This window comes from Cricetulus griseus (assembly GCF_003668045.3).
Source record: "Cricetulus griseus strain 17A/GY chromosome 1 unlocalized genomic scaffold, alternate assembly CriGri-PICRH-1.0 chr1_0, whole genome shotgun sequence".
In the NCBI taxonomy this organism is placed as follows: Eukaryota; Metazoa; Chordata; class Mammalia; order Rodentia; family Cricetidae; genus Cricetulus; species Cricetulus griseus.
The window spans coordinates 35241538-35253629 of record NW_023276806.1 but is presented as its reverse complement, the minus strand read 5'-3'; the positions used below and the strand labels follow the sequence as shown (position 1 = coordinate 35253629).

General features: G+C 42.7%; 1 protein-coding gene across 3 annotated transcripts in view; it reads right to left on the bottom strand.

The window, feature by feature from the left end:
* The window catches only part of Synpo2 (synaptopodin 2), a 154994-nt gene extending 152977 nt beyond the window's left edge, over positions 1-2017 (bottom strand). For all 3 annotated transcript variants that reach the window (XM_027395656.2, XM_035451676.1, XM_035451675.1), the window contains exon 1: positions 1766-2017. In XM_027395656.2, the coding sequence (XP_027251457.1) occupies positions 1766-1870 (105 nt within the window). In that variant the 5' untranslated portion in view covers positions 1871-2017. The remainder of the gene's footprint in view (positions 1-1765) is intronic.
* Between the last annotated feature and the right edge of the window lie 10075 nt (positions 2018-12092).

Genomic DNA, 12092 nt, shown 5'->3' with positions numbered 1-12092 from the left:
ATCTGTCGGCCACCTCTGTCCCCACACTTCAGTTAGCAGGTGAGGGACTCTAAACTACTTATGGTTAGGATTAGTGAATGTTTGAACAAGATAGAGCTCATGAAGTGGATAGGTCCAATTTCTTCCTCGATTTTTCTCCTTCCCTAACAGGGCAACATCTCCCCTTCCATGGCAACTGAGTCAGGCCCAGTGACCAATGAGCCTCAAGCCAAACTGCAAGTTAGGTCAGAGCTGCAATTAGAACCCAAATCTCAGCGACTGGAGCCAGCCAACCAACTGACACTGAGTAAATCTGCCTTAGTCTCCTGAGCCATGTAATATGCTGAATCCGGCATTCACATTGCATCTGCTGTTGGTTCCTGACTCTTGAAGAATCCCAACGGAGCAGCCTTCCAACCCTTTGTCATTCTGCCCTTACAAACAGAGCCCCAAGAGGACTCAGCCTCTCTAGGCTCAAAAGAACAAAACGAACCAGGACCTCTGAGGAACTTTCCAGATATAAACTGCTTTCATCTTCCAGGTCCAAGCTCACACTCCATTTCTGCACTCCTCACTAGGTGGCAGAACTCTACCACCAAAGAAAGGATTTTCTGATAGATGCCTGGAAGCAGAAATTTTCAAAGAATCTTGTGTCTTCACAGGGAACATTTGTAAAAGGTAGAAAGACACAGGGAGAGAATAGCTACAAAGCAAAGTGACCCATATGCTTCATGGAGATCTAGATTCGTTGTAAATATAAAAATGCAACAAGAAATTAACCTCTTCTGCCTTCATAGACTGTCATGGAAATCTACAGTTTGGATTAACATTTGACTAAAAGAGTTTGCCTTCTGGTTTTTTAACTTTATTTTAGCTGAATGCCAATTAGAAACTAGAGCTCTCTGTTAGATTGTGGGTATTGTTCTAAGCTGAACATCAATCTAATGTGACAAAGATATTAAATAGTGACTAGGTGCACCAGAAAGTTGGTTGTAACTAGTGCCATATATAAAGTATCTGTGGATACACTGAACAGACTCAGCCGGTTCTGTTTATATGTTTATTCCTAAACATACATATAATATAAATACATACATATATACACTCATTTAAGCATTAAAAAAAAGAGGTCAGAGGACATGGGAGAAGTTGGAGGAAGGGAAGGGAATGGGGAGAAATAATGTAATTATATTTTAATAAAATAAAATTAAAAAAATAATAAAGTATCTGTGACTCTAGCCCGTGCTCTTAGCCAGGTGAGACAATTAATGGAATATAGTACTTGGGCTTTTGCATTTCTTAAATCCTTAAAAGGCTATTCTTTGAAACAGATCTCATGACAATTCTTTATATTTTAACGATTACTGCCCCAAACTGGCTTCTTATGTCTGTTGCACACTAAATGTCACTACCAACTGTTATTAGAGCCCAGTGGTTGTCTTGGAAGCTGAGGTCTTTCTCCTCTGTTGGGAGTCAAGCAAAACGATGTGAACGATGTGAACGAACGGGAACACATCAAAGCAGTCCAAGGCTGCTAGCTGACAGATGACAACTAACCAGCCCTTATCTTCACCAGATGCAGATAACATAATTGATGGCTAATTACATGGAGTATGGTGTACATTTCTCCACAAAATTCTTTTAAAAAAAAAAAAAGCCACATCCTAGATAAATTCATCAACAGTGCAGAAAGCAAGCCAATGACCAGAAAGACCATCAACAGGTTGTTTCGTCCCCTCCTTCCCAGCATCTAACAGCTCAGAACACCTCTCTTAAAGGGTCCTACCTTTGCAACTTGCAAGGGCTGCTTCTGCTCCTTGCCTCCTTGCAGTCGGAACCCCCAAGGCGCCCCTCCAGTCATGGAAATACAGATAAAATCGCCAGTGCCCATTTTCTCCTTTCAGCTGGGCAGCATCAAGAGCTTGGGAAAGACAGGCGAGAGGCCGGCGTGCGGTGGAGGATGCGCCTGAAGCTGGGCTGGTGCGGAGGGTGCAGAACGCAGGGCTGCCCCGTGCTGGCTGCGGGAAAGTACGCGGAGGCCGAGTCTCCCCACAGCCCTCCCAGCACCTGTACCGCCCTCTCTTGCGTCACACCCTTTGCTCAGCCCACTTCAGCAAAAAGGACAGAGCTTCACACTAAAAGAAAAACCCCTGTTTGGGACAAGATGGGTTTATGAAGAGTGGAGAGAACAGCATTTTTCTTGCTTTAACAGAGTCAGTGCCAGAGCCTGAATAGAACGGAGATTTAGTGATTCTATAAATAGTAGCCGGCTTGGGGGAGTTTTAACTTCCGTGAGTAACTGGCTAAAGCATAAGCTCTCAGAACTCAATTACTAGAGAGTTAGGCTCTCTCTCTCTCTCTCTCTCTCTCTCTCTCTCTCTCTCTCTCTCTCAAAGAAATGCGTCTATATCTATCACACTGATGAATGAAAAAGAAAGAAAAACGAGTTTCAGTACTGTTCTATCTACTGCCTGCAGAAAGCAACCCTTTAAAGGGGAGAGAATAAAATACAAGCATTTTAAAAAATCTTTTCTGAACTAACAAATGTTTAGAGGAGGAAGGAGAGGGAGAGGGAGAGAAGGGGGGACATTCTGGAAACTATCTTCTAATAACTTCTTTTGCAAGGTTTGAGACACTTTAAATTTTTCCTGGTGTTGTTTGTTTCACACATGCATCTACTGTTCTTAGGTCAAATCTACCCCCTCTCACCTCTCCCTTCCAATTCTCCCCCTATTCCCACCGCTGCTAGTCCCTCCCAGTTTCATGTGGTCATCTATTAAACTGACTGAGTCGTCTTGTGCTGCTGGTATTTGAATAGGGGAAGGATGACTGCCGGAATATAGGTAGCCTTAGTGAGCATCCACAATGAAAACTGACTCTCCCTCTCTTAGTAGCCATGAGCTGCCAGAAGATACAGAGACACACAGCACAACGCCTAAACATTTGTGAGGTCACTGTGAACATGTGCTACAATATTTCTGTCAGAGAATCACTGATTCACCATCGCCTGCTGACCCACCAAGGCCTGGTGGCCCTCGAATATTTATGTCTTATCTTGGAAGGCATGCTATCCAGATGCCATCCGAGCAGTGCAGACTCTGCAGCTCCAGTCGGAGGACAGGAAGAACAGTGAGAGAGGATGCCCTTGAGCCCTCCCTGAGGCATTTCCATCTGACCTCCATTCTGAGGCTGACAGTGGTATTCGGAGGAACTGCCACTCCTGGCGGTTTATATTCCATCATGAGGGTCGCAGAGCATGGGGCATGCTCACCTACAACAATGGCTTCCACAGAGAACTCAGAGTGGCTGCCTTTCTCAATCTTGGAGCATTAGAGTAGACGTTACTGCTGGGGGCTGCCAACACCAGGCAAAGACCACAGACCGCCCGACTTAGACAGCAAGATCCTATCACAGTTCTTGGGGTGTCATGGTTCGTATGTCTTGTGTTTGAACACTTGGTCCCCAGATGGTGACACCATGTTTGGGGGGTTGTGGAATCTTTGTGACTGTGGCCTAACCTAGCAGAGGTGGTCACCAAGGTTGGACTTGAAGGGCAGGTCCTTTTCTGGCTCTGACCAAAACTTTCTGCTTCATATATACTTCAAGATGAGAGGAGGCCAAGCTGCAATCTCCTGCTGCCATGGTGGCCTATATCCATAAACCCTCAGCCGGAGTAAGTCTTTCTTCCCTTGTGTTGCTTCTGTCAAGTATTTTGTCACAGCAAGGCAAAAGTAACTGGTGTGGGAGGGCTCTGGAATCAGGGTGCCAGTAGAGGCAGCTCTAGTTACTCCCCTTGGCTTGTACATGGTTCTCCACTCTATTTCCACAGTGCAGGTGGGTTACTTTTCTTACTGATACGACCAGGTACTTGACAACAGTCAATTCAAGGAAGGAAGGTTTCCTTCTGCATTACCGCTTAAGAAGGGCTGACTCATCACAGTGGGGAAGGCAAAGCAATAGAATGGGGGTGTGCAGCTGGTCATACTGTGTTCCCACTCAGGGAGCAGATAAGTGAGGTCAGCTTATAAAACCTCAAGGCCAGCCAGGCGGTGGTGGTGCACGCCTTTAATCCCAGCACTCTGGAGGCAGAGGCAGGCGATCTCTATGAGTTTGAGACCAGCCTGGACTACGAGAGCTAGTTCCAGGAGAGCCTCCAAAGCCACAGAGAAACCCTGTCTCAAAAAACCAAAAAAAATAAAAAAATAAAAAATAAAATAAAACCTCAAGGCCTGCCTCCATTGACACACTTCCTCCAGATCCACCATCTGGGAGCCAAGTGTTCAAACGTAGGCTCTGATAGAGGGACAGTTTGCTCCTCGTAGACTTTGTCCCAATCTCCTCTTATAATGAGGAGATCAGTCATTGTGAATAGGGCCCACCTTAATTATCTCATGTCAATTAATTACATTTTAAAGATTTACCTCCAAATATAGTCACATTCTGAAGCATGGATGGGGGGGGGGATAGGATTTCTACATAAAAAATCAGGGAGCTTTAATTCTTCTAAGACTGATGAATACGGGGGCTGGGAAGACTGTTCCCAAGTCAGGATCACTTGCTGCTCTGGCAGTAGACCAAAGTTCAGTTCTCAGCGCCTAATCAGGTGGCTCATAACTGACTCTGACTCCAGTTCCACTCTGTCTCCACAGGCACCTTCACACACATACTGTACACACACACACACACACACACACACACACACACACACACACACACACAAATAAATATTTTAAAAGAGTAATCCGCATGGATAACTTAGCTGAAGTTCATGTCTTTGCCGTGTATGGAAATATATAAAAATATATAAAATACTTTCAGACTGTGATAATTGTGTTTATTATTCAGATTTCCCATTTCTTGCTGTTCTAAGCAAGTGGTCAGATTCCTGCAATTTCCCTATCTCAGGGCCTTTTGCTGAGATGGAACAGAAGATGGCAATCATATTAGTTTTGGAAAGCCTAACCCTCCATGAAATAAGCATGTAAACTATGCCAGACAGGGAGGAAAGAGGAGGATGCCATTGAGATTAGTGATGAAAGACTGACCCTGAGAATGGTCCGTGGGCCTCTGAGGAAGCAGTGGCCACTGTGCTGGTGACCTGGAGGTAAGAGACAGGCCCCAGAGAGATATAACTGCTGGATCGTAGAGAGGATACTGGACTCCATCCCCTGCCACATGAATGTCCCATAAAATGAAGCTAGATAAATACTGCTACCCAATGCCATGGCTATGTCAGTCCCTTCAGGGAGAGCAAGGGACAGGCAAACTAGTACTTTGTAGAACCCCAAGAGCTTTGCAAACTCTGGTGTTTGTTTGGGATGCTATAAAAGAATAAAATAGATGGGGTGATATTAACTCAGACATTTATTTCTCAAAGTTCTACGGGCTTGGAAATCCAAGATCAAAGTGCCATCAGATTCCGTATATGGTAAGGACTCTCTTATAGGTTGGGAGGAATCCAACTCCTCCATACATTTTTACATGGGGGTTTGAAGTTGATCTCTGTTGAGCCTGTCTTCTACAAGGACATTCATCTCATTCACGAGGGCTCCATCCTCAGGGACTTGTAATATCGTTACAAGTCCCTACCACTAAGTATCATCACAGCACATGAATTTGAAGGAGGCACAAATGGTCACTCCATAACATCTGGGCTTCACCTGCACTTGAACCTATCTCCCCACCCACCTAGTGGGATGGAGGACTGGAGTGGAAGATTTAAATAATAAAGTAAAATTGTTCAGGTAGTTAAAAAGCCCTCTATGCTCATAGCCTGTCCACTCATTCAAAGGGCTATTTGAAGGAATGACTATCAGATGCCCTAAAGATGATGCATCAGTGAGACACACAGAAAAGATTCCCACTCTCTTAGGGAGAAATCTTCCTGAAGTAACCTGAAAACTAAGTGAAATCATTCCCAGAGAAGTGAGAGCTCTCAAGGAAATAAAGCAGGGTAAAGCAGGGTTATGTGATTGGAGTGATGGGAACTTCAGATCAAACCTCTGTGGGCTGAGATGATCGGCAAGAAGACAATTATTTGGGAAGCAGTAGGAGTGGAAGGAGGCAGGGTCTATCCATGACTAAGCGGATCCTGGCGCAGCTGAAGCACTCTAGTTCAAACCTTCCACCAGAGAGCAACTCAACAGGGAGCTGATAAGCATGGGCCCTACAGACCTCACTTCCAGAAACACCCCCCCCCCACACACACACACAGGCCTAGGAAGAAAGACCAATATGTTTGCATATTCATATACCCTTGTGAAATTGCCAAAGTAAAAACACTTAAATGGATTTGGTTGTCTCTAACTCTTATTTCTCCTCTAGTGTGGTACTCAAGTGGCAGGAATATTCCTGGAATTTAACTAAGGGGAAGATGCTGGGGATTTCTTTACTCTCTTGTGGCTGGTAATCACAGACATGTAAAGTTACTGCCAGCTGTCCCAGAAAGGAACGGTGGCTTCCAGGCACAATACTCCCATGCCCTGTGCCAATTCACTTGGTATAGAAATACTACGGGCAAAGGTGGAGGTAAGTGTGCATCAGTTAGTTTGACAGCGAGTACTTGGGCAGAGGAAAGGAGAAATGGACATTGCTATGTGAAGTAACAGAAGCTGGTCTGTGGGTTCCCATTTCCAAACAAAAACTATCGTGGAAAGACTTAGTTGAGTTGTCAAATACAAAGTTCTTATGACTTTATGGACAGGTATGTCTTCATGATTGCACTGGGATTCACATGTGTGCATGCAATTATCAGTAATGAATAACTGATTCTGGTTAACCATGCTTAAAGTTAATGAAACTTATTACAAACCAAAGGATTGGGAGTTAGACAACTTTTCTGATAGGCAGACAGAGAAAGGTGCCATGAAATAAAGATGGTGATTTTCCAAGATGGCTGACTCTTCTTAGCCCCCTTCACCTGAGACAAAAGCCTGCAAGCTTAAAGGCTTAGCAGGCTTTTTTTCTCTACCCAGAAGCCACCCCCCCACCAACCCAATACTATCCACAAATTCAAGGCAGGATAAGAACATGTTAATACCACAGTTTTGGGTTTATCAACGTGATTAACCTAAATTAGAGAGACCCCCACCCCCTAAGCTCCTTAAAAATCCCAGTGAAGGAACCAGCTTCCCTTTTGGCAGCCATAAGGGCCGAACACGTGCTTCTGTGACCTTGTCCCAGACACTAGAAAGTCAGATGCCTGTCTCGTGACAAGGAGCCAATCAGAAGTTAGCTGGTGGCGCTATGCTTTACGACCCTGGGTGTGCTTTACGGACAAGCCCACAGCAATGATATAGAGAGCATAGCAACCACCCTGGGAGGGCCTATGGGCCATAACAACCAGTTGATCAATCAACACAGGGCAAGCCCTCCAAGCCTGGAGGCACACCAATCGTGAGCCTGTGCGTACCCCTAGACACTCCCCTTATGCTGCCCTATAAGATCTTTCGGGAGCCCCTAGGAGCCATCTTTTGCGAGCCATCCGCCATGGCGTGTGGGTAAAAGACCGGAGCTAACATGGGTTAGCTCGTTAAATTACAATAAAGCCCCATGCAGTTTGCAGCAAGCTCTCGAATCTGCCTGGTGATTGGGGTGACCTCGGACGTGGCCTGGGACCCCGGATACTTGAGTTTTCGGGGATCTAACACCAGTCCTAGAGGCAAGACTGGATTTTAGCGTTCCCTAGTCTTCCTGTCTACTTTCTAGACGGTCTTTCTCTCTGTGTGCCTGCTGATTTGTCTGTTCCTTGTGAACATGTATAGAGGAGGCAGCCATCTACAGGCCACGAAGAGAGTCCTCACCATACACAGAATCTGTGTTTCTTCACTGTCTGATTCTATCTGCTGTGTTTGAGATTCTCCCTGTTGCTTCCTGTTGGGCCTCAGAGTTTTTCCTGCCTTTTAATTCTGGCAGAGAATATGAACTGGATCAAGACCCCTAGGCAATAACAAAATTATAATTATATAAAAAATTATGCCATCCAACAAAAGTCATGGAGGAAAAGGGTATGTCAAGGGTATGTCAAATGGGCAATTTAAGTCTCTCTCTCTCTCTCTCTCTCTCTCTCTCTCTCTTCTGTTTTTTTGAGACAGAATTTCTCTGTGTAGCTTTGTAGACTAGGCTAGCCTCAAACTCACAGAGATCTGCCTGCCAAGTGCTGAGATTAAAGATGTACGCCACCACTGCCCGGCCCTATTCTATGCCTGGATTTTGTATATTTTTGTAGTTTGATTTTGCAATATTTTTGCAAAAAACATTTGCAATATTTTTCTTTTTCTTTCTTTTTTTTAAAAAAAAAACTTGAAATTTGGACAGGCATTGGTGGCACACACCTTTAATCTCAGCACTCCAGAGGCAGAGACAGGCGGATCTCTGTGAGATCAAGGCTAGCCTGGTCTACATATTGAGTTCCAGGACAGACTATGAAGCTACACAGAGAAATCCTGTCTGGAAAAACCAACACCACTCTCCATCCCCCACCCCAACCCATCTTGCAATTTGGTGTTTTCTCCTTATAAATATTCCCTTCCATCCCTAAATTTATAAATTAATATTTTGTATACTTTTGTTTAACACTGAGTTTCTATGCAGAGAAATAAACCACTGCCACAAAGAACAACTGCAACATAAACCCACAAAACCTTCAATTTGTTATAGAAAGAGCCACAGTTAAGTTCAAGAGTGTATCAGATGAAAACTGTGTCACATAGTATCCCGTTCACTGTGGCAGGCACTGCTCAAGGACCACTAAGTAGCAGAAAATACCACCAAACTCCAGGTGGGTGCTATGAAATAAGCCTGGTGAAAACGGCTCAGCTCTCAGTTCCTGCCTTGGGAAACCAAGGAACTTTTAAAATACTTGCTGCTAAATCAACTGCATTCTTATTATTATTATATTAGACCAACATTGACTTTAATTTTAGATTTCAATTTTTACTGGCCAGCAACTAAAGAGGAAAATAATTCTTATCTCCTTGACAATTTTCCAGTCCTGAAGGGCTTTTAAGAATTTTAAGTTTTCGTGTTCCGCTGCTAAAGCCGATCTGGACCCCGGAGATTCTCTTTTCTGCCTTGTACCCAGATAAGAATCCCTTGTACTCTCTGGATAGCCAGTGGTGTTAGGCCCAGGGTCTGAGTATCTTCCTCAATAGAGTGCCTACCTCCTTAAACCAACGTGGAGTGAAATTACACACAATCAACTGAATTAAACAGATACACAATAAAAACAGATACACGCTAAAATTTCAGAACAATGTTGACTTTATTTTTAGGTTTCAGTTTTTACTGGCCATCAACTAAAGAGAACAATAATTTTTATCTCTTTGATAATTTTCTCTTGCCAGTCCTGAAGGGCTTTTAAGAACTAAGTCTCTCTGAGTATCATTGCTAAAGCCTCCAGGGAGAGGGTTTAGAAAGAGGAAAACAGCCAGACCAAACATGTCCCCTGAAGTCACAGTGGAGCCAGTGAAAAAGCAAGCCAGACTCTAGAGCCCTGTGGCTACATCAGCAGTGCAAAAAAGTTATACAGAGGTCAGCTAGGCCATTTCCCTGGCAACAGTTCAGGGGATTTTCCTGTATTTTGTTTTCCAGCATTTGGCTAGGTCTGGCTTTAAGCATCCGGAAGGATAGTGTTTCTTTTAATCTTTCTTTCTAAAGTGAGTAAGTACAGCAGCATTTAAGAGCTCTCAGCCCCAGACAAAAAGTATCTGACATTCAAAGTGGAACTTCTGGAACTCTTGTTATTCTGTAGCTAGACTCCCTGTTGCAATGCTTTTATTCCTTTTGTGTGATGGTACTAGTCATGACTAGGGTTACTGGGGATAGGGCCAGTCAATATGAAAATATCCTTTTCTGCAATAATTTAAATAGCTTTGAAAAACTTAGCATTTTGAACTAAAACATAGATTTATTTTCAAAATGTTGGAGCAATATTTGAAAAGATCCTCTGTCTGCATCTGGTAAATTATTTGTAGAATTTTTTAAATGTGTTGGTCACATTGACTGTTGGCACATGTCTGTAATCTCAACACTCAGGAGGAAGAGGCAACAGGGTTGCAAGACCAAAACCCAGCCTGGGCTACATATAGAGACGCTCTTTCAAAAGCCAGACAGGAAGGAAGGACAGATGGAACATCTATTTTCTTGGAAGGCATACACTGATATGCACAAAATTTTGTACAAGTTGCTAAACAATGAAGTATAATGATAGTATCACAGGAAAATGTTAATCAGATGTGAAATATTTCAAATACATTGGTCTGAGATCCAATTTAGAAATACATTTCTAAAGATCCAACCATCATCAAATTTAGATAAAATATATTCTATTTTTGGAGGAATACAAAATTTTAACAAATGTTTGCAATTTTAAAATTTAAAACTATCAGTCACTGAAGAGAAATTTCAGCCAAGATTGCATTTCCTCTTCCTCCTACATCTTCCATTAAGTGAGTGAATTTGCTTTTTGTTCTTGTTTTGGTTTGGTTTGTTATCACAGGGAAGGAAGGAGTAGATTATGTCATTGATTGTGTCACTGTAATTTGTTCCCACTGAAACCTGCACTTCTCTTAAAAGTCAAGCATAGCAGAGCCCAATTTAAACAGAGAAGGCAATTTTCAGTCTAAAAGCAAGATCAGATAATAGTCATAAAAACTGATTTCACTTCATCCTCACCCCCCAAATCCATTGTATCCTGCTTTATTAATAAACGAAATCCAGATGGTAGAACAATGTGAAATACTTTGTTTCATGCTTATCAAGGAAGATCATGTCATCTAGTTAATACAGCCATTTGTTTGAAACACAAACCCTTTGGTTTCTTTACAGAATGGTTGTACTTAAGAAGTCCTCAGGTTGTTAATCATTAAAGATTATCAGTCGCTTTCAGGGGACAAGTAAATAGCTAAGAGATAGCCCCCTGGTTCAACAGATGCTTAAAACCACAAAATAACATGCTTTCATAGTTCCAAAGCATTCAAAGACAGTTAAGAGTTATAGCATGGTAAGATACATTTTTAAGAGAGTTAATGGAATGGTAACTATATACATTAACATTCAGGAAATAAAGTGAGTTCAGCATAGCATTCGAGTAATAATGCTCCTCATTAAAGATTGGTAGAACACATTGTTAGTAGGATGTTTTGATGTGGAAGCATATAAATGGCCACTGTATTGACAGGTAGGGCAGATAAACATGGGTGTAATTTAAAGAACAACTAATCTCAACATTGCTGGGCTGGCAAATTCTTCTCTTTGCTACATGAGCTCTTTAGTTATAGTAATTGTCTCTACCTCCTTTGTTCCTCAATGCACAGCTAGGGAATAGTGATTATTGTGTGTGGAATATTCCTTTACACTTTGTGAATATATGTCACTGTGATTGGATTAATAAAGAAGCTGACAGGCCTATAGCTAGGCAGGGTAAGTTTAGGCTGGAGAAACAGACTAAAAGAATGCTGGGAAGAAGAAGCAGGAGGAATCTCAGGAATCACCAGCCAGATTCCTAAGAAGCAACATGAGCAGCACAGAGATGCAAATGCGTCTTGGGGCAGCACATGGGCTAATAGAAATGGGTTGGTTTAAGTTATAAGAACTAGTTAAAAACAAGTCTAAGCTATTGGGCAAGCATTAACAACTAATAATAAGTCTCTGTTTGGTTGTTTGGGAGCCATGGTCCTGAAGAAAAACTTTACCTACAATTGTGTTACAGGGTCCATTTGCATCTGATTGAAATTTCATTGCAACTAGGAGATAGGTCAGTCAGAAAAGTGCTTGGGGTGCAAGCACGAAGGCCCAAGTTTGATCCCTACTACACATGTAAACTAGCTGTGGTAGCACACTTCACTAATTCCAGTTCTGGGGAGACAAAGGCAGGAGAATTCCTTGTTGGCCAGTCACCAACCAATTTGGTGAGCTCTTGGGTCAGTAAGAGACCCAGCCTCAAAATTGCAGAACAATTAAGAAATAAAGACACCTGGCTGTTAATTTCTAGCCTCCACACAAATACAAACATATAGGCACATTCACACATTTACTTAAGTATATAGATAAAACTAGACAGAAGGCAGCCTTACTGATGAATATGAGATTACCAAATTATTCAATGTAAGCTA